We start from the raw sequence: 24,255 nt of genomic DNA on the forward strand, positions 1-24,255 counted from the left end.
TACGTCTTTAACAAATCAACATCCTGCTTTATAAAACAGGAGATAGTTTGTGTTTGGTCTAAAGGAGGCAAGAAAACTTGCCAGGAAAAAAAAAAAAGGGGGGGCGGGGGGGGGGGGGGGAAGGGGATTTTGTTTGTTTTCTGCTTCAGGAATTTCAGTAACATGTAAGAAACTCCATAGTTAATCTCAGGAGCAAATTGTGGTTTTTGTGTAAAGTGGTTTGCAGAGAACAAAATACATTTCTCAGCGATTGCCCACTAGTGCAATAATGCAGTAATCTGTGCTGGGTGAATTATCCTGAATTGGAGATTTATTGCATGTAGTCCTTAAGGAGTGTGTTATTTAAACCCTGGGATTAGGGGACATGGTTTAAAACCTGAATGATTCGTAAATTTTGCTGATTTATTAAATTATTAATGTAATCTATAGAGTTTTCAAAGCTGTTACTTCTGTTTTCCTTATACCAACGGTGTTTCTCTGGGTCTAGATGGGCAAGAGGAAGTTCAGTGGGCTGGAAATCACCCTGATCGTCCTCTTCTGCCTGGTGGCGGTCATAGCCTGTGTCTTCATTGGGCTTTTAGCATCAGGACAATCCGGGGTCAAAACTACAGGTAAGTACTTCTCATTGCTGCTGTAGGACCAGAGCAAAATCCCTGAGTGGGAACTGCTCGTCTCTGCCTGCTGAGACTACTGTAAATGCCACAGAGCTTCAGGAACTAACTGTTGGCATCATTTCTGTCACTGTTTGATTCAGGCTTTCCAAGAACATGGACTTCCGAGTGATGAAAAAAAAAAAAAAAGCACTGTAAGCACTGTTAAAAAAAAAAAAAAAGAAAGGACTGTAAAGTAGTGACTCTCAGTGCTTCTGTTAAGTTCTTATCATTACCCAATGGTGAATCATGGTCAGTCCTTCCAAAAGATAACATGACTAAAGTTACCAGTCATGAACATAATAAATAGCGTGACTCAGAATTTATTGTCGTGAAAAAACTTTTATCCCTTCCTCCCAAGACTGGCCTTTTTTAATAAACATAGAACCAGTATGATTTCAAACTCTTTGAATATGAAAAAGACAGCACTGAAAAAAAGAAAAGAAATCAGGGAGAGTATGTGGGAGCAGCCAAATTGTGTGGAACATACATTATAACCATAAAAACCTATAGTATTTTCTGCTAATGTATTGGTACATTAGAAACCACATACAAGGATGTGATATAGAGTGCCCTGCTTTACATACGGTTCCATTTTATGTGAGTAATCCCATTTATACATGGGAATTGAAGCAAAAAGCTTGGAGGTGAAAATGACAGTAAAATAAAAATAATTTCTGTCACCAGATGAGTACGAGTCTCCCTGGCAAAAAGTGCAAATGCCTATATTGCAGATAACGCAAACAGGTGTTTGTGTGCATCTCAGCCCGAGACAAGATTTCTGAGCTTTGTAGTTCTCATTCCAAACATATACAGTGTTCCAAAATATGTAAAGCAAAAAAGAAAACAACCATCGGGTACCCTTTTGTCAGCTAAAGTTGCCAAGAGGTCACCTTAAATGCGTCCGACAAACGTGAAATCTAATGGAGCAACTTAATGGAGCTTTAAGGTGCTTTTACCTGATGCTCTAATTCAAGCTCCTGTGGAAGAACAATATTTCAGGGGAAGGAGCATGCAAGAGAACCACAGCAGAGTACCACTTGAGAAAAAGAAATGTCTTTCCAATTTTAATTTTTCATGTATCTTGACAAGAAGAAATGCATATTGAGCTACAGGACTTACTGAAAGCTGGTTTAATGTATAGCTTAAGAAATAAAATTATCAATGTTACCCATATGTTCAAAGATTTTAAAAATTCCTTTATCTGAAATAGTTGTGTGCAATTTTTAAAAAGTAAGACAAATCAGGTTATCAATAGTTTACACTCATTTGAATCTATGTTAATGGTTAGAGTTTACATTTTGGAAATCCTGGTAATAACCCGTTAATTTATTTCCCTAACAGAATTTAAGCCAGAATGTCCGAACATATTAAGAGCAGAGAGAATTGATTGCATCCCGGAACAACTAGCAACAAAGGTCTGAAAACATTCTAGAAAAAATCAGGAAATAGGCTTTATCCCATAAAGCCTCATGCTTAATTACAAAAATTTAACTTGTCTCTACTGTATCAGTTGTTTTCTTAACCTTTTTTAATCTGTGATTGCATGAACACTTTGCAGGGAAGTGTAACTGCTGTGTAACCCATTTCAGCTCACTGACGGAAGGTCTGATTTTTCCAGCCACTGTAGCAGTTTGCTTTCAAAGGTTAAAGACCAATGCCAAAGTACTCCCCAGCAGTTTGGTTTTGGGATAGGTGGAAACAAAATTAGTCAGACATCAAGCAGTTAAAAAAAGTCACTCTTTACTTTTAACAACTTTGCCTGAACAGTTTCTTTTTGTCTGATAGTCAAGTGCTAGCATTTATAATAGTTCAGAAATAGCAGGTGAAGATGAACTTTACCCAGATGCACAAGATTTTTATAACATAAGAGACATGGTCACAGTTTCCTTTCAGGACCAATTTCAATCTCAGCATCTTCCTTTCTCTGTTGTTGTGCCTCCAATCTGGGAGTGCGCAGAGCTTAGAAATTAGCTTTTGGCTTAAGAATCTATGACTTAAGATTCCCAGTGAAAAGTATCACCTTAATTTTTCAGTGCTCTCACATTCAAACATTTTTGTCGCGGTTGGTCTTGAAAGGCTATTAGTGTTATTTTTATCATCATTATTATTTTTCATCTTTACGGTGGATGTCTGGCATCTTTCTTTGGGTGGGGGGGGCAGTTTAGGAGAAAAAATAGTGAATATATTATGATGTGTGATGTTAATGTCATTCACAGAGGTATAAAAAATTATTAAACAGCTGTCTCCATCTCTGAGGAAATTCCCAGTCTAATTCCAGAAATGACTGTTGTTAAAGCTTCTGTCATGCCATGGCATGGGTTTTGTTATGATATATAGTTTAGCAAAATCCTGCAGGCAGACAGGTTAGTAAAGGCTCAAATCACAGCCTGTTCCTTTACTCTTTTGGTTCCTTCACCCCCTCAGGGGCAAGCACAACATTGTAGGAGCAGTCATGCAGATCACTTTAGTCTTCAATTACCACCTTTGAACCAGTCACCCCACATTAAGTGCTGTGCTCATCATACAGTGAGGGAAATAGTTTTGCTCTGATTGCAGCTGCAAGCCTTATTGTAGTCTGCCCTTGCTTTTTACCATCACTGATTAGAAAGAATTAAAAATAATCAAATTATAGATACCAGCAGAAAAGTAGGGCCAGATGCAGATTTGAACATTGGGGTACCTGCTCTGGAATTAGAGGTAAAATAAATGATTCCCGATTCTGTTCTTTCCTTAGTGAAGACCAGGCAGCAGATTTCACAGGATTAGAGATAAATATCACCTTTAACCTGTGCCCTGATGAAAGCTAACAGCATGCCTGACACAAGCCAGAGTCCCACCCCAGTGTGTCTATTCATTCCCATATAAATTTTCTCCTGGAAGCATTTTGGCTGTCCTTCTTAAGGCTATTCTAACGCAGCAACCAGCAGAGCTGTAAAGCTACAGGTACCTGCTTAGAATAACATAACTCTTCTGTAGTGGTTTCCAGTAGTGGTTTTCAGAATAAACAGCAGATGGGAAAATTATGATTTGCCTAAGCTCATACAGCAGGTTAATGTCTGTCTTGATTTCTTTATTCACTGAAGATGTCCTAGATGAAGCCAGAAAATTAGTAGGATTGCAGAGGATAGGAATATGGAAAGCAAATAGATATTTATTAGCCAATCACAGGGTTGACAAAGACAGACATGCTGAAAGAAAGCATATATTTATTAACTATTCACTGCTGTGGAAAATTGCCATGAAGTTTGATTAGACAAGAAGAACGCCCTGGTAAAAAATGAACTACCATGAGCAGAGCTAATGTAGTCCATTATTGGACTGATACCGCTGAAAGCTAGGGGGAATGGTGTATTATTGGTTTTGTTTTATGTGGTTTTTTCCCAAAATATCCTGCTGGCAGAGGTTTGTTTGGGTCCACATAAGAGAAACATTTTAGTTCAGCACATAGGCAAGCTATTCTTTCAATCCTTGGTGCTCGGTTCAATGTTCAGAAGCCATCTCATACTTTACCCCCGAGTAAACTGTTTCCTCGTATCCAGGATAATTTCTAATTAAGCTTTGACTTTCTCTTTGGCTTTATTGGGTATTGGTATCTATTATGCTGGTTTTATAGCTCAGAGGCTGTGATCAGCTCACATTTTTATTTACACTAAATGATAGCTTTTATAACAGCCTCTCCAGTGTCTTTCAATGAACTCTGCTCCTTTCCCTGTGTCAGGCGTAACTGATCTTACACTTCTGTATTTAATTCCTTATGTAGCAAGCTCAATGTGCCACAAAAATACAGAACTATAGCTTACAAATCCACTAAAATAAGATCTAGCTAGATGAATATCACCAGACTGTAAAGTAACTGCTGAAAATAGTCAACAAGTATTCATGAGAAGTAGCTGGGGAAAAAGAAAAGCTTGCTTGTGAAGTTGGGAATGCAGATGCTTGAACTACCAGGCTTTAGGAAAATCTGTTGTTCAAGCTATTCTGCATTGCATGGGACAGTCACTGGTCTAGGAAGGGATAAGGGGATGGAGGTAGCCTCTCTATTCTTATGTATTTAGGATATACCCCTATGCATGAAAGAAATTAAGTAAATGAAGTAAGGGAGCAAAGGTGTGATTTCTGCAGTCTTGGAGGGGATTGGTGCTTTTTCTCATTGACCGTGAAATAGTTTATAAAATGGGAAATAGGGATCTCTTATGGTAAGTGCTGTGAAGGTGGAAGGTGAGCATGGTTTTTTCACAGCCTTAGAAAGTGCATTGATTTGTGGATCTGTGTGGGGCAAAATGAGTCACTATATTTCTCCTCCAACTGTGTTTTTTGCTTGTAACCTAATGAAAATGACAGCAGATGTGTTTTCTGATGTGATGAGTCCATGACAGAGAGACAAACATTTATCTGTTTGGTGAATCTGGGTTTTATCTTCGGTGATTTTGCTGAGATTTCTGTGCTCTGTGCAATCGCTATCAAATAAATGCAATAAGACTTCCCAAGCCAGCGCCTCTGTGAGCTCCCTCTGTGCTTTCCTTCAGCACTTGCATGATTTCTGGCCTGGAACTGGCTTATCTTTTCTCTGTTCAGAGGCAGAGAAAAGCATTTGACCTGCATCGACCACTTTGGGCTCTATAACCCAAAACCAAGCGCCACCAAGGACAGCAGCCATAGAAATTTTGGACCATCTCCACGTTTCAAGCTGCAGAATATTTTAAATAAGCACGGCACAAACACCAAAAACATTTGAGCACAATCAGATGAAGGCAAAACCAGCTTCTGTTAGTGGCAGGTAGAGGGAAAGGTCTTGAAGATCTGCGTGTTGGATCACTTATGGACACTGCCCTTTGCCCTCAGTGAAGCTTGTTGTATTACTACTGCCCTTTGCCCTAAGTAATGAGCTGGGTTTCTTATGTGAGAGAATGTGTGGAAACTCAGTGATGTATTACCCTAATCTCATCTTCAAATGTAAAACTCACGCGAACAGCGAGTGAATAAGTTAATTTCTAATAGCAAAGCAAAGGTACTGTAGCATATTAGACTACTGAAAGGTAGTGTAAACTCTGGTGCCACTACACTGAGATATATGCTTTAAACAATAGGTTTATTTGCTTGGGGTTTTTTGAAAAAAAAAAAAAAAAGATAATTTATCTCAATTTGAGGTTCTGCAGAACCACTCTGAACATTTGTGATATTGGAAAATTACATTAAAATGTGGATATTATACATTATGATCAATTCTGCATGTGTAGACGTTTAACCAGATGTTTACCAGATGTTAAGCGAACTATAACTTTCACCCCCTCTCCAGTGTGTGACTTTTGGTCAGACTATGCTGCATCTGTCACAGCTCAAATGTTTCAATAAAGCTTTTTATATATTCATTTTGCTTGTGGATCTTGTGGTTTTAAGAAAGAATGAATGTCTAATAAGCAAGTTTCTACTCTGAATCCAGAAAAAAATCCTTTCTATTTGTGTATTCTATGCCATTGAATTCACTCAATAGTTTCAGAGAAGGAGTTAATCTGATTGCAGGTATTAAGGTTTCTGGTGTTTGGGGCAAAATACACTCCCTGGGCATTTAAACTGTTTTAGTATAGAGGATTTATTTGTGTAAAATCAGCTCATATGTGCCCCTCATGTCCTTGAAACAGAGCACCTGCAAGTTGCGTGGCTGCTGCTGGAGTCCTGAGAGTGATACCAGTGTGCCCTGGTGTTTTTTCTCTTCAAACCATGGGTACAAAGTGGATGGGTCGACAAGATCAACTCAGGCAGGTAAGCTGCTGGCTGAGCTCCCCAATTTATGCATGTGCCGATGTCTGATTCAATACAATAACATTGCAACATGTGTTTTTTCCAAAGGATTTGAGACTACATTAAAAAGGCTGCCATCACCTTCCCTCTTTGGAAATGATATCAACACTGTCCTCCTCACAGGAGAGTATCAGACACAAAATCGCTTCCGGTTCAAGGTTAATATTTTTCTGTGCTATTTTAAGGTTCATGTTCTGTGCAAGATTTTAGGCTGGCCGTTACTGTGCAGTGAGGTTATGAGGGCTGGATTAATCTCTCTGATGCACTCTCATGACTCCCACTGAAGTGCTCAGCTCCTCCTTTCTTTGTCCTCTCTGCTGTTGCAATGCATCAGGTTAACAAGGGTTTAGCACAGTGAGGTTTTTGCATGAAAAATTACTGAGACCTTTGAAAAGCTCGGCTTTTATATTGTCTTCCCCATCATAAGAAAATTTTGGGGATAAATGTATTTACTTACTTTTTATTTATGGCCTGGCCATATCTCTCAATCATTTTGACAGACGACATTATCTCTTCCAATGATTTCTGTTTTCAATGGAAAACTCAACAGTCTGTGCCATGAATGTGGGGTATTGACAGGTTCTGGAGTTGAACAGGGCTTCTTCTGTAGGAGACCTTCCTTTTGTGGTGAGTTCCTGCTGAGCCAGGGAAACACAGGTTCAAGTGTTATGAGGGAAATGGCTGAAAATGAGTCATGAAAGTTGGACGTGAATAACAATGAAGGCGAAAAAGGAGACTGGGATAGGGGTGGGAACATCCCAAGTCAGAACTACATATTGACGCTGGAAAATGTTTGAATTAGGCATTAGTTTTTAAAAGCCCGACACTTCTGTTGTTTAAATATGTGCAGATCACTGATCCTAAAACACAAAGATTTGAAGTCCCCCATGAACATGTGCGAACTTTTACTGGATCCGCAGCCTCCAACTTAAACTACAAAGTAGATGTGAAGCAGAACCCCTTTGGCATCGTGGTGACCAGAGTGAGCAATGGCAGAGTGCTGTAAGTAAAGTTGGTGCTTTTTCTGAATAACACGGGTGTCCTCGGTTTTCTCTGAAAGCCTAGTGTGTGTCCAAGATGCCATGTGTGAGGTGCCCTTGGACATGTAATCTACTACTTCTCTGCTTTTTGACTGATGGATATTCTGCAAGGACTTCTGTGAAGGCTTTGGAAATAAATTCTGTGATATGGAGAGCTCTGTCTGAAAGGTTTCTGGTCTGGAGCTCTGCTCTCTTTCTCCCAATTCTAGGGAAATCTTTACAGCTTCTTTGTTCCATCAGTCCAGGGAATTTTTATTATCTGAAGGACTCCTTGCCAGTGCTTCAGATCACATGGGAACACTCTTCCCGGCATCTTTTATCTTATTTGTCGCAACCATGCTGAAGCCCTGACTCACCAAAACCAGGTTTCCCTTTAGACCTGTGACACCCAAGAATAGCTGGTGCAAGCCACTGATAAGCTGGTCGTGTAATGCTGTAAGTAAAATATTTGACAGATTTGTATATTGAACACTTTCATCCCATTTAGGTTCTAAAAATAAATAAATAAAGCAAATGTACAAACCTATCGGCATGGCTTTAAGACCAGTTAGAAGGGGGAAGCGTCAGGGTGAACAAGCTTATTAAACGAGTCCAAGAATGATTACCTGTCAGAGTGCTAGGCCAGTTGGATTATCAACGCTTCCCATTTAATTAATTAGCAATTGCTTTTGTGCTCTTATTAGTATTGTTTTCTTGCTTAGAATCTGCTATAATAATTGATTTGCATTATGGAGAGCACAAAAGATGGACTTGGTATTCAGTAGTGCATGACTGATTAAACAGGTATATGGAGGGGGAATAAGAAATCTAGTCCAATAGAATGATGTTGAAACAGTGCGCTGGAAGATTGTCTCTATTTTCGCTAGGCTTTTGTTTCATTTGAGAAAAGAGGTTGCATTTTCTGTCTCTAAAGAAAAACATTACAACGATGCTTGACTCTGAGTTTGAGTATCTCAAAGGAAGCTGTTGTTAGCATGGGAGAAGGGCAGCCCCTTAGAGGAAAAAAAAAGTTGCGCCAGGGGAGGTTCAGGCTGGATATTAGGAACAATTTCTTTCCTGAGAGAGTGGTGACACACTGGAATAAACTGCCCAGGGAGGTGGTGGACTCACAATCACTGGAGGTATTCAAGGAACGTGTGGACATCGGGACATGGCTTAATGGGCATGGTGGTGGGTTTTTTATTGGTTGATGGTTGGACTTGATGATCTTACAGATCTTTTCCAACCTTAGTGATTCTGTGATTCTGTGAAAATCAATGTAACTCTGTTTGTGTAAAGTCAGGAGAAAGTTACATTACTCTCCTCTATATGGCTATAATGGCTGTTAAATGTCACAAATATCACATGAAAATATGGCTGTAAAAAGATTTTCTATATAAAACTACATAAAGTGAGTAGGTAAAAGCATATTCCTTTGAAATTGTGTGTGGTGTTAACACACATCGAGGTAGTTTGCTGTCTCAAAGTAAGTAATTTTCTGTGCTTTCGGGGAAAGATTGCATTTCTGCAGATCCCTGTAAGCTCTTAGTTTAATGAAACTGAAGGTAACCTTCAAATCTGAGGATCAGTTTTATTCCAATTGCTCGCTGCTTTAAATCTGGTTTAACTCACAATTACATTCTATTTATGATTGTTTCAGTTAAGAAGTGATTACTGATGGAAACTCAAACTACTTCTGGGTAGGGATGAATAGGAAAATGAACATGATTAAGTACAGAAGGAATGAAATTTAATGTTTTGATTGATTCCATGAGTTGTGGGAGATTCTTACCCAGGATGATATTTAGTGTTGCTTAGGAAATGCAAAGCAGTTCAACCGTTCCTGTACATCTGGCTTCTTAGGGAGGTATTTAATTGTATCACTAAGATAAACACGACCAAACTCCCAGCATTCTTGTCACATGATAGAGAATGACCACATTTTGGTGGTGTTGTTGGCAAACACACCTGGCTGCAGAAAACCATCCCTACGCATCGTCCTCTCCATCCATCAGGAGCCAGGATGCCTAAGATGTCCGACGAAGCCTTTTTGGCACCTTTGGACCGCAGGCGGGGTCACAGCTTGAGGTGTTTCTGGTCAAGGGGGTCTAGAGTCTCGTTCACCGTTACAGCTGCAACAGCTCAGCAGAGCTAAAGGAGAGTGAATCAATGAGTCCGTGGCCTTGCAGTGAGCTGCTCCGTGGTGCACCTCACGGCAGGACTCGGGCTGCCTCGCGCTGCTCCCTGCCTCAGCAACCCTCAGATCTCCCCACCATTTCCTGAGTCCTTCCTGTGGAAACAAGGAGTGAAATTAGGTTTTGCTTAAGGATTTAAAGCCCTCGTAATCCTTATTTGGAAGATTAATTGTTTGCCTATAACGAAAGGGAGTGGTGAAAGGTGCAAAATTAAATTAACAGAGGAAACTTTATTAATGAAATTGACTTTTCCTGTGTGTTTTGCTAATAGATGTAAAGGAGGAATACTGATTTCCAGCTTGTTCGCTTTGTACAGATATATACAATAGTCTCTGTATCTATTTTCAACACCACCAACTTCATGTTCCTTACAAAGCTTAGCAGTTGCTTTATGCAGGATTTGCTACAGGAGATGCGATAGCCATCAGCTGGGATGTAAAACACACAAAGGATCACATTCTGACTTTAATCTGCGCTCATCTGCGCTCAGTTTATTCAAGAGCTAGCATGTCGCTATAGTCTGCCTTTCCCTTTAGCCACTGGCCTAGCAGGACACAAGAGTGGGTCTTGTTCTTTTTCACCGGCAAGCAAAAGCTGCAACTGATTTGCAGAATGTGATGGAGTGGACTATTTTTGTGTTTCTGTCCACCCACCGAAATTTTCCATCTGCCCCATTGCTGTGAGTGGCCACAGAGAGTGGATTCAGGATTCAAAGCAACAGATGCAGGGTGGGAAGCTTTGGTGGAAGAGCAGAGTGCAGATATACCCCTCAAAATAGATGGGCCACTTGTATGAGAGGTTTCTATAGGATTGATAGGCACTGCTCATCTCGTCATCTGTGCAAGGGTCGCTCTGCTCCAGCCCTGCACCCTCCCACCTCCTCTCCTTCAGGTCTCTGGGTGGAGACCTGAACCTGCTCTCCAGCTGTAACTAAAACTAGAAACAATTATTGCAACAATTCTTGGTAAAATACTTTTTTTTCTTTTTTAAATTGTTTCATCAGGTTTGATACTACCATAGGACCACTGCAGTATGCTGATCAGTTTTTACAGCTATCAATCAAACTACCTAGCAGCAACATTTATGGTGTGGGAGAGCATGTGCATAAGCAGTACCGGCACGATGTTAACTGGAAAACCTGGCCCATGTTCAGCAGGGATATTGGCCCCTCTGGAGTAAGGACTGGTTTTATTACACTTCATTATTTGCAGATGACTTCTGGAATCCAAGCCTATTATGCAGTAGACACATTAATAATATCCATTGAGTTTTTCCCAAAGACTTCTCAGGCACTGCATCTTATTACTAAAAGCTAGATGGTACTGATGAAAGTTCCCTGATTTCTGATTTTTGTGTTGACATGCAGTTGAAAACCAGTTAATAAACGTTAATATATGAGAGTCTTCAGTTCTACTGAAAAGAAAATAAATAACAATATGTGCTAATGCATTGCTGTGTGCAGCAATCAATGCAGATGCCACATGCTTCTTCAGTTAACATCCTTGCATCTTGGCAAATGATGGAAAAGTTCTCTTTAACAGCTGTCTCTTTACAAGATAAAATATGTCTCTCAGCAGTTATTTGTTTCTATAGTTTGTATGGCTGTCTCCTTCCAAAACAATTTCTGGGGCACCCATTTTTCAATAATTGTAAGACTATTTGTCGCTACTACCCCAGTTTCATAAAGCAACAACCCATATGCTTTACTTTGAGAGAGCACTTCAGTGTTTTGCTGAAATAGGAGCTATACTAACATAAATTAGAGGGTGAGAGCACTATATGTAATTAATTAACAATTTGGAATTCGTACCCCTTACCTTGAGACACTTTCTCACTCTCTTCTCTGGTTGAAGATTGCTCTTTCCTGAACGGCGCTATTGAGTGTTGACTCTTTAAGTTAAACTAACAATGAACAGAATCAAGTTAGGTTAATTTCAGATTGCTTGAGTTCTGTTTCTCATTAATTTGTTCTGAGTTTTCTTTTGCAGGGGAATAAGCACAACTATGAAAACAGTTGTTAAAATTTCTAAGGTTTTTGTTGCTAATAACGGAAAAAAACATTAGAAAGGAAATAAAAGAGAAGCCAGGCACTCTCTTATTTCCATAAATTAGACATAAAATTTATTATCTTGCAGGATAAATATAAACATAAACATAAATATAAATTAGATGTACCATCTAATCTATAGTGAAATGTGATGACAGTGCCTTTCAAGTTCTATTGTTCGCTTGAAGTGCCTACGTATTACCCGGAAATAGTACTGCAATATATATGCAGACGTACCTGCAGATCCATCATATCTGCTTGCTTATGTTATCTATATATTTGGGGAAACTTTTATTTTAATTGACAATGTTCTCACAAAGGAGAGGAATGCCAGGAAGGTGAATACAGTGGTAGGAAAGTGGCAGGATTTTTATTTTTGTTGTTTGTTATATTTTGAGAAGTTTCAAGTTCTGCCTGGGATATATTTTGAAATATCCCAGAACAGATATTGTTATTAGATTTTAATCAGCTTGCTTTTTCTTTTTATCCTTTAAGGCAATGCATAACTTATATGGAGTTCAAACTTTCTTCCTGTGTTTGGAAGACAGCACTGGAGCCTCCTTTGGTGTTTTCCTAATGAATAGCAATGCCATGGGTAAGAAAGCTTTCTCTGTAGCTCTGAGCATTGCAGTTAAGTGTCTTTTTAAATTATCTGTGGGATTGTGATCAAAACCGTAGTGTTTAGCATACGTGATGTAAGCAGTAAGTAGCGCACAATTAACATGAAGATTGCGCTGGAATCCTGAGGGTCAGAAACCTATCCGAAGCCTGTGCAGCTCTGTACAGATGTGCACACTGGAATAGGAGCCTAAATTTGGAGTAAGTAACACTTGAAAGTAAATGCCTTCTCGTCTCTTTATATAAGGGCGCATATATGTATGCTTTACAGAGCATCTCTTCCCATCTCTTGACGCTGGAAAGTTGTACTGAAAATTTAGAGATAAAAGGGTGAGCCATTGGATTTCTTCCGATTCTCTTCTCTGTAGGATGTAAAGGAATGGAAATATGGACATCTAAAAGAGTCATCTGCATATATTTCCCCTTCATTGCAAGTTAAATTAATGATTTGGGGTTTCTTAGGTATTTTTGGTTTGTGTTTTTTTTTTTTAAGTAGATTTTCTAATCATCAATTAGAAAATTACAAAGTTGTTTTAGAATTATCAGGTATTCAGAACTGGTTTTGTGCACTCTTGTCCGGCAGAGTTTGTGGTGCAGCCTGCTCCAGCAGTGACCTACAGAACCATTGGCGGGATCCTTGATTTCTATATCTTCTTGGGGAACACTCCAGAGGAAGTAGTCCAGGAGTACCTGAAGGTACCTTTAGCTAGAGAGACTATGCATTGAACAGATTTTTAAAAGTGCCTGGGATTTTTTGTGGTGTTTTTTTTTTTCCACAGCTTTAAATGACAGTATGTCTTCACTATGTTATCTATTAACTCAAACTATGACTCAGTGTCGATTTAACTAAGAATAGCTGTTAGTATGTCCCTAATGTGACTGCTGTCATTAGTAATAGCTAGATGGGGTTAAGCTGGGGTGCAGCACTACTTTTGCTGGAGATGCTGGAGCAGATACCATGCAGCTGCTCAAGGCCCAAGAAGTTTATAGCTGCTAAATTCATCAGTCTGTATGGCCTGACTGATTTACACAATGGTCATTGGACCTAGAGTTGGTCTACATGGAATAACTGATGCTTTCTTGCTATAACTCTTGTTATAAGGGCAAATTCCTGTTCATATGGCAATATTATAGGGTAGATACTGTGCTTACAGGTATGTCATGATTTTACGGTCCTAAGATATCACTGATATCTTTTGTACTTCTTGAGATCCATTTACATTTCAATGATGCCTTAAAAAATGGGCATTGTCCCAAAATATTTGTGTTTCTTAAAATAAATAAAAAATCATAGAAAAATACTGCATTTGGGAGTGGGCTGCTCATTTCACACACTCAAGCTTAGTGTATATTATTCAAATAGATTTGAGCAGTACGGATCTAGGGAAACGGGCACTGAGGTGACACACGCAGTGTCCACTGATGATGTGTGGGATTTTTACTCTCAACTTGCAGCTCGTGGGACTGCCAGCGTTGCCTTCCTACTGGAGCCTGGGCTTCCAGCTCAGCCGCTGGAATTATGGGTCTCTGGATGAGGTGAAGAAAGTTGTGGAGAGGAACAGGGCGATTGGACTCCCTTATGTAAGTATGGGGTTTGAGGAGGGCAGCAACCCTGGGAAGGCAGAGCTCTGCAGGAGAAATGACCCAGAGATCCTGACCATGGTGTTCTGCAACTGGTTCATTTCACATCAATTTAAATTAGTCAGTTTCTAATATATAAGCTTCTGGTGTCAAAGGCTTTTATGCATTTTAATGGTAGACCCATTATTAGAATGTGGGACATGGTGGGGCTTAATTACAGTAGGTTATATTTGAGCACTTTATTGTAATACTTTTTCAGTTATACTTTCCAACTATATCCACTTATCTTCTTATGTTACCTAATCCATGAAATATTTTTTTTAATTGTCTCGTGGACAATTATGGAACCATATATTATTCTTAATTAACAGCCAAAGGTAAAGTACAATTAACTTTTAAAATTAAATTTCAGATTACATTAGCCCGATCACTTAAATAGAATAAAAATACCCTAATGTTAAGCTAAGAGTTGAGGAAGATATGTTTGGATTTAAGGGGACAGCTCTTGCAGTCAGGCAACTGCGAAGAAATAGCCACACGTCCAGGCTATTAGAAAGGATGCCAATACACACATTCATTTAAATTCTGTTAATGTTAAATGCAGGTCTCTTTAGGCACAAAAGATGTGTCAGTACCATTAATTAGGGCTGTAAGTATGAGACGAGATGCACATTGTTTGCAAGTGGTCCTGACAGCATACTTTCTGTCAGGCTGCAGTAAAGTCCCAACAGTAGGTTCACTATAGGACAAATGGGAATTGTCAGAAGAAATTGTGTTGGGCTAATACACAAAATCTTTACATATCACTTCTCATATTAAAGCTGGACTCCTTTCTTTTTCAGGATGCTCAGATCACTGATATTGACTACATGGAGGAAAAAAAAGATTTTACTTATGATAAAGTGAAGTTTCGAGATCTCCCTAGTTTTGCAGCTTATATGCATGATTATGGACAAAAATATATTATCATATTGGTAAGCATTTAACTATTTCTTTTCCCCTTGTAAATATTATAATTATAACTATTTATTATTGTTCTTTGCTTATGCTATGTAATTATTACATTTATTGCCTAACAGTTTATAATAATTGATGGAGTGTATCCTGGCTTCATCTTTTTTTTTTTTTCCCTAATTTTTTTTTTAGGATCCTGCTATTAGCATACAAAATCTAGTTGACGGTAGTCCATATGGAAGCTATGTCAGGGGAGAGAGCAAAAAAGTCTGGGTTAACGAATCAGATGGAGTAACAGCGTTACTTGGGGAGGTAATCGCGATTTTATGAATTTGAACTTGGCCTGTGGTCATTGTTATGGTGTAATTTAGGTCCGGGGGCTCCTTTTAAACTCTCATTTTCTAAGTTGCTTCTTTCAGTAAAATTGTCTGCCTGTGAGAACTAAGTTTCTAAGGTATCATTTAGGACATGATACTTCTCAACCTTTTGTGATTTTTTTTTGGCAATTTTTTACATTAAACAAAAAGGAAAACTAAGGTAGCTTGAAGGCTCAAGGGACAATTCATCAGCCAGCTCCTATTTATTTTCAGTAGTGACAGAAGAACCAGCTCCCACGTTATCCTTTTAATTTCTAATTTTAACTTCTATTGAGAAATTTTTCTGTTGCATGTTGTTCTTTGTATGATTTAAAAGCAAAGCACTTGAAAACTCCAAAGTTAAGAAACTCATACTCTTTCTGCCTTCTTTCTGTATGCAAGCTATTGTCACTCTAGCAGTTTGTCATTCAAAAGTCTTCATCAGAGCACTCTGGGCACGCTCCAGCACCTTAATGTCCTCCTGGTAGTGAGGGGCCCAAAACTGAACACAGCATTCGAGGTGCGGCCTCACCAGCGCCGAGTACAGGGGCACGATCCCCTCCCTACTCCTGCTGCCCACACCATTTCTGACACAGGCCAGGATGCCGTTGGCCTTCGGGGCCACCTGGGCACACTGCTGGCTCATATTCAGCCGGCTGTCAACCAGCACCCCCGGGTCCTTTTCTGTGGGGCAGCTTTCCAGCCACTCGTCCCCAAGCCTGTAGCGTTGTGTGGGGTTGTTGGGACCCAAGTGCAGGACCCGGCACTTGGCCTTGTTGGACATCATACAATTGGCCTCAGCCCATCGATCCAGCCTGTCCAGATCCCTCTGCAGAGCCCTCCTACCCTCGAGCAGATCAACACTCCCGCCCAACTTGGTGTCGTCTGCAAAAATCTTTCAAGGTCCCTTCCAACTTGGGCTGTTCTATTATTCTATGAACTCTTTCTAATATCATTAAAAGTTTAATTAATTATTTCCCTTTTAATACTGCAGGTGTGGCCAGGGGAAACTGTGTTCCCAGACTTCACCAATCCAGACTGCACTAGCTGGTGGGTGGAAGAATGCAAACTGTTTTATAATGAAGTGCCGTATGATGGGCTCTGGATTGTAAGTAACTCAGAACTTTCATTTTTATTTTTAAAAATAGTTAAGGATAGATGTTTATCAAATTCAATTTGCATTGAATTTGAAAGGGACGTTTACTATTAGTAACCTGAAATCAGTGCAGGATGTGTATGTCTTCTGGTGTTGAATTTACAATTCAAATTTGAATTTTAAATTTTAATTTCAATCATTAATCATGGCATTTAAATGATCAGTGTGCTGTTTTTTGGATGTCCAGTGACACTTTAAAATGCTTCAACTGATGAACCATTGCTAAAGGCCAATGTTAGCACACTCCTGTACTCAGAATGGCAATATTTGGAGACCTGCATACCTGCTCAGTGAATGTGTCCTAAATGCGTCCTGAATACAGGGTATAATACATATAATCCATGTATCTATGCTCCAAGTAGCTCATGGAATTTCCAGTTAGTGAATCTGCAGTTGCTGTTCCAGATAAGGATTTGGAAAAATCAGGCTCCCACGACAGGTTCTCCCACAAAAGGACTAGAATACAGTGGATTTTAGGTACAGTTTATGAAAATCAGATGAGATTAAGAACCATTTTGACTGCCCATATTAGTTTTTCAAAGGAATATCCTGTAATAAAGCTTCTAAAAGTGGGTGCCTGAAGGGAATCTGTACTTAAACTTCTCATTCCCTGTCTCAGTGTCTTCTTCCCTTTATTTTTGTGTTTTTCCTACCTCCTTTTACTTAAAAATAAACATATATTTTGAAAGAAAACCAGAATCTACTGAATATTTTGCAATGCATTTTAAAAAGCTGTAACAATTTTAAGTTAACCTGTACGGCAAAATACAGTCCTTCAGCTGCTATGTGATAGAATGAATTTTTCTTACTTATTTCTTCTGACTCTGTGGTTCCATCAAGTCAAGCTACGAAGTGTAAGACTGCACAGCTCTCTTACAGAGAGCAAATAATTTGAGTGAAGCAAATTGGTCACTAGACTACAATGCCTCCATGAAGAATTTTCTCTCTTCTTCCAAGCCTGCTTTTCCTGCAGCATGTTCAGGGATGCACATAGAAATGCACTTACAGCATTGCCAAATAAAATATTCATGAAAGGAGGCAGCAAAATTTGAAAGTATTATAAAGGAGGTGTTTAAAAATATCTAGTCACCTTGTGTATTTTTACAGAAAGTCACAATGTACATATGCTGGTTCTGTGTTTCTCTCCAAATACATGCTCCATACCAAAGACATTTCCTTGAGAGATGCGTGGAGCTGGTCATAGGTAGGGACAATGTATACATGAGAACCTCTTGCAGTTTCTTTCTGTGGAGGGATAAGGTGCAGCTCTTGTGACATGACCCTCACCTGCATATAGAAGTCTGTCCAACACTGAGACCTATATTAATAGAGGAATGGAGCAGGTCAGTATCTGAGTAATATAATTCTTGCCTAATTGTATGGTACTAGTTCTAAGTAATTATTTCTTAAAAGATAAGAGAAAAGAATGTAAGACTTTGTTAGGAAAGCATACTTGAGGAAACTTTATTACATTCTGCATCTTACCTTTTCAGGATATGAATGAAGTGTCCAACTTCATTAAAGGCTCAAAAAATGGTTGTGCGCAGAATGACTTAAACTATCCTCCTTTCACTCCCAGTAAGTCCATCTACTTCAACCAGAAAGCAAAATCCCCAAAAGTTTCTGAATTACTGTGCAATTGGCTATGATTTTAGTGTAGTTCTTTTGGGTGGGGTTCGAACATTACTATTGACAGAAAGTACAGATATACTTTGGCCCTTGTAGAAGGCGTGGTTTATATACCTGGCTTTTTTCCCTTTTCAAATTATTACTGAATATTGTCATTGCCTTAATTATGTCTGATAATGTAATTATCTTCTTTCACATTAGTAGTTTTTGGGATGTATGCAGAACTAAAATGGAGTTCATGGTTTATATTAAGTAGTAGGTTTAAGTAACCATTGCCAACGTGTTGTCAGGTAATAATCCAGAAATTTAAAGTGTAGTTCTCAGTTATTCATTGCATGGGTGCAAAGCTCAAGAGTGGAAAAAGTTACAGAGCAAAGATGAATCAAACCAGCAGCCAAGAGTAGCATTTTGTTTTTGTAGTAGCAATACTGGCCTTAGCGCCAACATTAAAGAGAAAAAAGGGCTTGAATGTCATGAATGTGCATTAAAGAAAAGATTGGAAATATTCATAATAAAAATGTGCTTTAAAAGTGATATTTGTATTCCTTTATTGAAGGTATTCTTGATAAGCTCATGTTTTCCAAGACGCTTTGTATGGATGCAGTGCAGAAATGGGGGAAACATTATGATGTCCACAGTCTTTATGGATATTCCATGGCCATATCAACACAGAAGTAAGGAATGCATCCTAAAATCTTTACAAAAAGGTTTCAGAACAGTACATGGCCTGCATTTTCCAAAACAGCAAGAGATTTCACTTCTAGAGGAACCCAGTTCCTGGAAAATACTGTATTATAGTTAAGCCAAAGAAACTAAGACAAAATCTGCTAACTAAAGTTGGCAGTAAAAGACACACATTGGTTGTCAAAGCTGTATAGAAAGGTTATTTAAAATTAATGTCTTGAACTTCGCTAAAAGGCACCTGGTTAACTGTAAAGGAGTCCACATCCCTGGGATGAATAATTATTGTAAATCAGTCAGTGTAAATCTGCCTTGTATAAAACTATTGATGTCCAAGTCATCTTTTCTTCCTTTGCATAACTCCAGTCTTGTTTCCTTTTAAGAGTCATCGAAACACTGTTTCCTGGAAAACGAAGTTTCCTTATTTCGAGGTCTACTTTTGCTGGATCAGGAAAGCATACAGGACACTGGCTGGGAGATAATGCAGCAACATGGGATCACTTAAAATGGGCAATACCTGGAATGCTGGACTTTAACCTCTTTGGAATTCCTTATGTATGACATTAGTTTGTGACAACCTTTCAAAACATATGGATAAACAGTAACTCAACCCTTGTGATAACAGATTATCTAATCAAATCTATCTAGATAACCATCTTACATTTTCAGCTCTAAACTACTCCCCTTTAGGGATCTGGTTTTAACATTTTTTTCCAATTATTGATTTTTGGTTTAGGCCACTTATTTTGGTTACTGTGGCTCTGTGTGTAGGGTGAGATAAATGTGGGTAGCAAACATATTATCTTATATATCCCAAGCTAACTGTTACTTCTAGTAATTTTTAAACACTGGTGTTCGATGTGAAACACTTCACTGTTTTTCTTATAATTTCAAATTGCGACATCCATTTATAAGGAAAATAGCCACATTCCTTTCCATGATGTAAATCTGTATGACTCTTGAGGTTTTTTCCTAACGTATGCATATTAGCACCAAACAGGAAGGTAAAGGTTTGGAAGAAATAGAAGATGGTCAGTGTTAGCTAGTAATCAGTTTAATTTTTGTACAACATAGCTGAATTTGAAAGAAGAAAGGTACAAATGTGTTGAATGGCTCGGTCACTCTGGTTAGAAATTAAGGCTGAATTAATGCATCTCTGAAAACTAGAAGGTTTTGTGTAGAGATTAGAGGTGCAGCGTCCTGCACATCCAACACATTCTCTTTTTTTTTAAAGATTGGAGCGGATATTTGTGGTTTCTTTGATGACACCACAGAAGAACTTTGCAGACGATGGATGCAAGTAGGAGCATTTTACCCATTTTCCAGGAATCATAATTGCGAAGGATTCATAGTAAGTTGGCTTTCTCTTACAAAATGCTTTGTGTTAACACTACCACATTCCCTTTAATAGTATCACGAGTGATCATTACTATCACCAAAGATTATGTAGCTGACCGGTTTGAAAATGACAGAACCTTAAGCTCTCTTTATGAAATTCTAGATCCGAGAGGTTCACCTTCATAAGGGTTAATTGCATATACTTGGGACTACACTTATTTGGCAACAGTTTCATCACCATTGGTTGTGCCTACCACCAAGGGCAAGCACTCAGTGCTGTGTGACCCATCAGACTGACTCTGGGGAGCCCTTTAGCATGCACCTGGCTGCACCCCAGGATGAAACCCAGGCTAACCCATATGTGCCCTCAATCCAGATGGGCAAAGAGGGATGTGCAGTGCAAAGCACGGGGAGCCTGGAGGAGCAGGACCTCTGGTCACACCACCCAGAAGGCAAACACCGTGCAGATGTGCACCACTGAATTTCTGCCTCTCTGAAACAGCAGCCACTTTTCACATGTTTGGCAGAGTGTTTTCTGCATGGTGAAAATAATAATCATCTGATATTTGTTTTCAGCCTCAGGATCCAGCTGTGTTTGGACCTGATTCAGTCTTGGTGAAAACCTCCAAGCATTACTTGAACATTCGCTACACTTTGCTGCCCTACCTGTATACACTCTTTTATAAAGCTCATACTCAAGGAGACACAGTTGTACGGCCAGTTTTGCATGAGTAAGTTTACAGATCAGCCTTTGTGATAGTTTCATGAGGAATAAAAAAATCAGACACGTTAAATGTTCTCAGGGATTTTCTAACCACGGATGTAGTCTGTGAAAATGAACATTGGAATACATATAGACAACCTCGCAATTCATGAAACACCATTTTAGAGCAATCAGAAGAATAATCAGAAACCACCTGTAATTTCTGCATATACGCATTTATTATTGTCAGTCACTCTTACGAGTTGCTGTGAGATGTTATTGTCAGCTAATCAAATTATTCTCCACCATCACATATACATATTAGAGTGTATGTTTCCTTGCCTGGAAACTCTTGAATAAGCTGTGTCAAGAACACATGCACGCCTGCATTTCACACATGTGTAGAGAACACTAACTAAACTAGTGAGACCTTACCTTCTCATCTTCAGATTGCCTGAGATTTAAAAAAAAAAAAAGGGCAATTTTGATCTGGCATTCTTCAGTCATGATTCTAGACAACCAGTACCCTGAAATACTGGGATTGCTGATGATGGTATAGTTCATAAAAAAACAGTTACTGCTCTATCCTTTCCCCTTGCCCAGGTTCTACTCTGACGAAGTGACATGGAGTGTCGATAGGCAGTTCCTGTGGGGTCCTGGGCTGCTTATTTCCCCTGTACTTGACCCGGTAGGTTTGGCTGCTTTGGTGTCTATCTCATAATGACTTCGTGGGGCACAGGGACACATCGAGTCAACAGTTGCAGCTCTTTTCTCTGGCAGGGGACTGCAGCATAAAATCTGCAGGTTGCACTATTCTTGTCACTCCTTTATTGCTCTGATTGGAAACCACCTTCCAGTTTTGAGCCTTTGTTGTTCAGTCTTGTGACAATTCTGTTATTCAGCTTAAAGATTATAGCTCCTCTGCTATATCTGTATTTCCTGCAGAAATCATACTCTCCATCCTTTTTTATGCTGAACAAGCTGACCCGCAAAAGTAGGCTCTGCCATTTCTCTGAGGATCCCAGAAAATTTGTTCTGATCCTACTCTAGTCTGAACTCTTCTGTCTTGACCAGACCTGTAAACTCTATTGGCAAAGAGATTGCAGAAGGCCTTGTTTATTAGCATTAACACAGCTCTATCTCCAGTGCAAGCATGTTTTTTTTCTAGATCCTCAGACTGTATTTATTTTTTCATGGGTACATCAGGTCACTTGCTGATGGATTCCTAACAAGCCTGGGTTTTGCTTCTTTTTTCTTTTTTTTTCCCTCCTTCATTTATTGCTTCCAGTGAGAGAGCCCACAACATATATTTGTCACTGCTGAAATGGAAAATCTTGCACTTTGTGCTATTAAATCCCACTCCTATTTTCCAGTCCTCTAGGGAGTCAAAGTCATCAGGTCTGAGATTCTGATTTACCTCAACTTCGTAACATCTCTGCATTTCCTTCAGAATCACCTCTTCTTGATGCATTACAGCTTGTCTGAGATGCAACGAGAAAACAAATACATCGTGGCTTATTGTGTGGCAGAATCTTGTAAATAATGATTGTTAATGCCAGTAACACATATGCCATGGAGAAACACAAAACATTTGTTAAATACATAAAATGAAAGCAAGCATCTGAAACATGCCAGCCAAGAAAAATGTGAAAATAAGTAAGAGATAGAGATACTTTTGCATATGATCTGAGCCACCGGATTTGAACCATTGTGATTTTGGGTTGCATATAATGAGCTGCCACATTGTAGAGCCATGATTCAGTTGTCTCCCAGTAGCTTTGGAGAAATCGATTTGGACTGCTGTCTTCCTTTCTGAATATCATCATAAAAACCATTAAAGAAAACAGCAAAGAGGAGAAGTATCCATGATTTTCTCAATGTGAACTTAAGTTTTATTAGAAAATTTAGTTTATTTGATTAAGTTGCCTTCAAATATGAAAGTGACTTCTTTGTTCACCTTGCAGGGTGTGGATGTAATTCAAGCATATATTCCTGATGCAGTATGGTATGAGTATGATACAGTAAGTAAATGCAGAGGATACTATGGGGAGAATTTCAAAATGGCTACGTGACAAAATAAGATTGTTAGCCCTGCTTTGGTGACAGAGACCTAAAGTAAAGGCCACGGGAAGGAAATGGTGAGACAAGGCGTGGAAGGTGGTGAGGTACATGCATGAATCAACACCTCCAGAAAGGACACAGAGGCGTGGACTATAGCACAGGAGACAGACTGAGTGGAAAGACCATGTTTGAAATAAAAAAAAATAGAATAATTCTCATGATAGTACACAAGAGTCAGCAATTATTCTTTGTTTACTAATCTCATTGTTTACTAATTTATTGTTTACTAATTATTGCTTACTAATCTCATTTTTGCAAATAAGTTTCCCACTGCTGTGATGATCCTTTTGATGGGTGAAAAAGGACATTGTTCATGTCAGATTCCCACATACACATCAGAGTCCCAACAGGACTTGCTCTCTGCATTGACTGAGCCAAAACTAAATAGTGAGAGATGATGACATTAGATCATATTGATATGCAGTTGTTTTATGCTTACGTGCCCATTGGCACACAGGTATTTACGTAACTTAAGCCTTTTCTAAAAAGAAGCATTAAGATGAAACTCAGGACTTAAGAAAACGTTCACAGCAGCGAGTAATGCAACGTCCCCGTTCTCTTCTACATCCCTGTCAACAAGGGGGCAAAAATCTCAGTGAGAAAACAATGGACCGATATGCACCTGCCAGCAGACAAACTGGGACTTCATTTGAGAGGAGGCTATATCTACCCTACTCAACAACCAGCTAACACAACAGTTGCAAGGTATGCTTCAAAACCAAAGGCTTTTATGTCTGTTTTTTTTCAAGACTGGCCTGAGGACTTTCAAATCAGTAGCAGCCCATTGCATTTAGCATTTTCACCTTGAAATACGGGACTGTCTGTGAGCCACACCTCACTTCCACAACTCTTTCCATTACAGGTTCAGTGATTAATTACAGGTTTGTTTGCATAGCATTTTGTAAACTTGCCATGTATTTTAATCTGTTTACATGAAAATCAAAGGCAACGAAGGACTAATCGAAGGCAATTCTCAAAGTACTGCAACCCTCTTGAGTGTCACATTCTTAATGTGAACATGAAGGATGTATTAAGACTGTTGAGATATTTGCTATGCATGTAAGACAGAAGCCCTTTCTTTCCACAGCCGCAAGAATCCAATGGGACTTATAATTGCCCTGGATGACAACAATGCAGCTTCTGGGGACTTGTTCTGGGATGATGGAGAATCTACAGGTGAGCAGCTATCAATAGTGAAATAAGTATGATGAACAAAGCATTAATACGTACAAGTTTCAATCTTCCTGCTGATTTCATGGAGCAAGAAGACGACACTGTTGTAACATGCTGTTAATACTTGTTTGTATTTCAGCACTTTTTCGTCACTTTTAACTGGAAAACTGTGACTATTATTCATTTATTGTGACTATTATTCATTTATTTTTTCCTTGTTCAGGTTTCACTA

At 39.0% G+C, this 24,255-nt stretch overlaps 1 protein-coding gene across 3 annotated transcripts in view; it reads left to right on the top strand.

Moving 5' to 3' along the window:
* The first annotated feature begins 487 nt into the window (after positions 1-487).
* SI (sucrase-isomaltase) overlaps positions 488-24,255 on the top strand; it is a 51,562-nt gene continuing 27,794 nt past the window's right edge. For 2 of the 3 annotated variants that reach the window (XM_059822948.1, XM_059822949.1), the window contains exons 1-21: positions 488-611; positions 1,995-2,068; positions 6,293-6,413; positions 6,501-6,610; positions 7,303-7,454; positions 10,670-10,841; positions 12,209-12,308; positions 12,915-13,027; positions 13,787-13,912; positions 14,755-14,886; positions 15,059-15,178; positions 16,217-16,330; positions 17,872-17,956; positions 18,564-18,681; positions 19,072-19,243; positions 19,923-20,039; positions 20,603-20,757; positions 21,333-21,417; positions 22,694-22,750; positions 23,431-23,555; positions 23,938-24,026. In XM_059822948.1, coding sequence (XP_059678931.1) covers positions 488-611; positions 1,995-2,068; positions 6,293-6,413; positions 6,501-6,610; positions 7,303-7,454; positions 10,670-10,841; positions 12,209-12,308; positions 12,915-13,027; positions 13,787-13,912; positions 14,755-14,886; positions 15,059-15,178; positions 16,217-16,330; positions 17,872-17,956; positions 18,564-18,681; positions 19,072-19,243; positions 19,923-20,039; positions 20,603-20,757; positions 21,333-21,417; positions 22,694-22,750; positions 23,431-23,555; positions 23,938-24,026 — 2,461 coding nt within the window. Of the gene's footprint in view, positions 616-1,536; positions 1,539-1,994; positions 2,069-6,292; positions 6,414-6,500; positions 6,611-7,302; positions 7,455-10,669; positions 10,842-12,208; positions 12,309-12,914; positions 13,028-13,786; positions 13,913-14,754; positions 14,887-15,058; positions 15,179-16,216; positions 16,331-17,871; positions 17,957-18,563; positions 18,682-19,071; positions 19,244-19,922; positions 20,040-20,602; positions 20,758-21,332; positions 21,418-22,693; positions 22,751-23,430; positions 23,556-23,937; positions 24,027-24,255 lie in introns of all 3 variants that reach the window. The other variant, XM_059822947.1, reaches the window with a different exon arrangement.

The sequence above is a fragment of the Gavia stellata genome, chromosome 11, assembly GCF_030936135.1.
Source record: "Gavia stellata isolate bGavSte3 chromosome 11, bGavSte3.hap2, whole genome shotgun sequence".
Taxonomy (NCBI): Eukaryota; Metazoa; Chordata; class Aves; order Gaviiformes; family Gaviidae; genus Gavia; species Gavia stellata.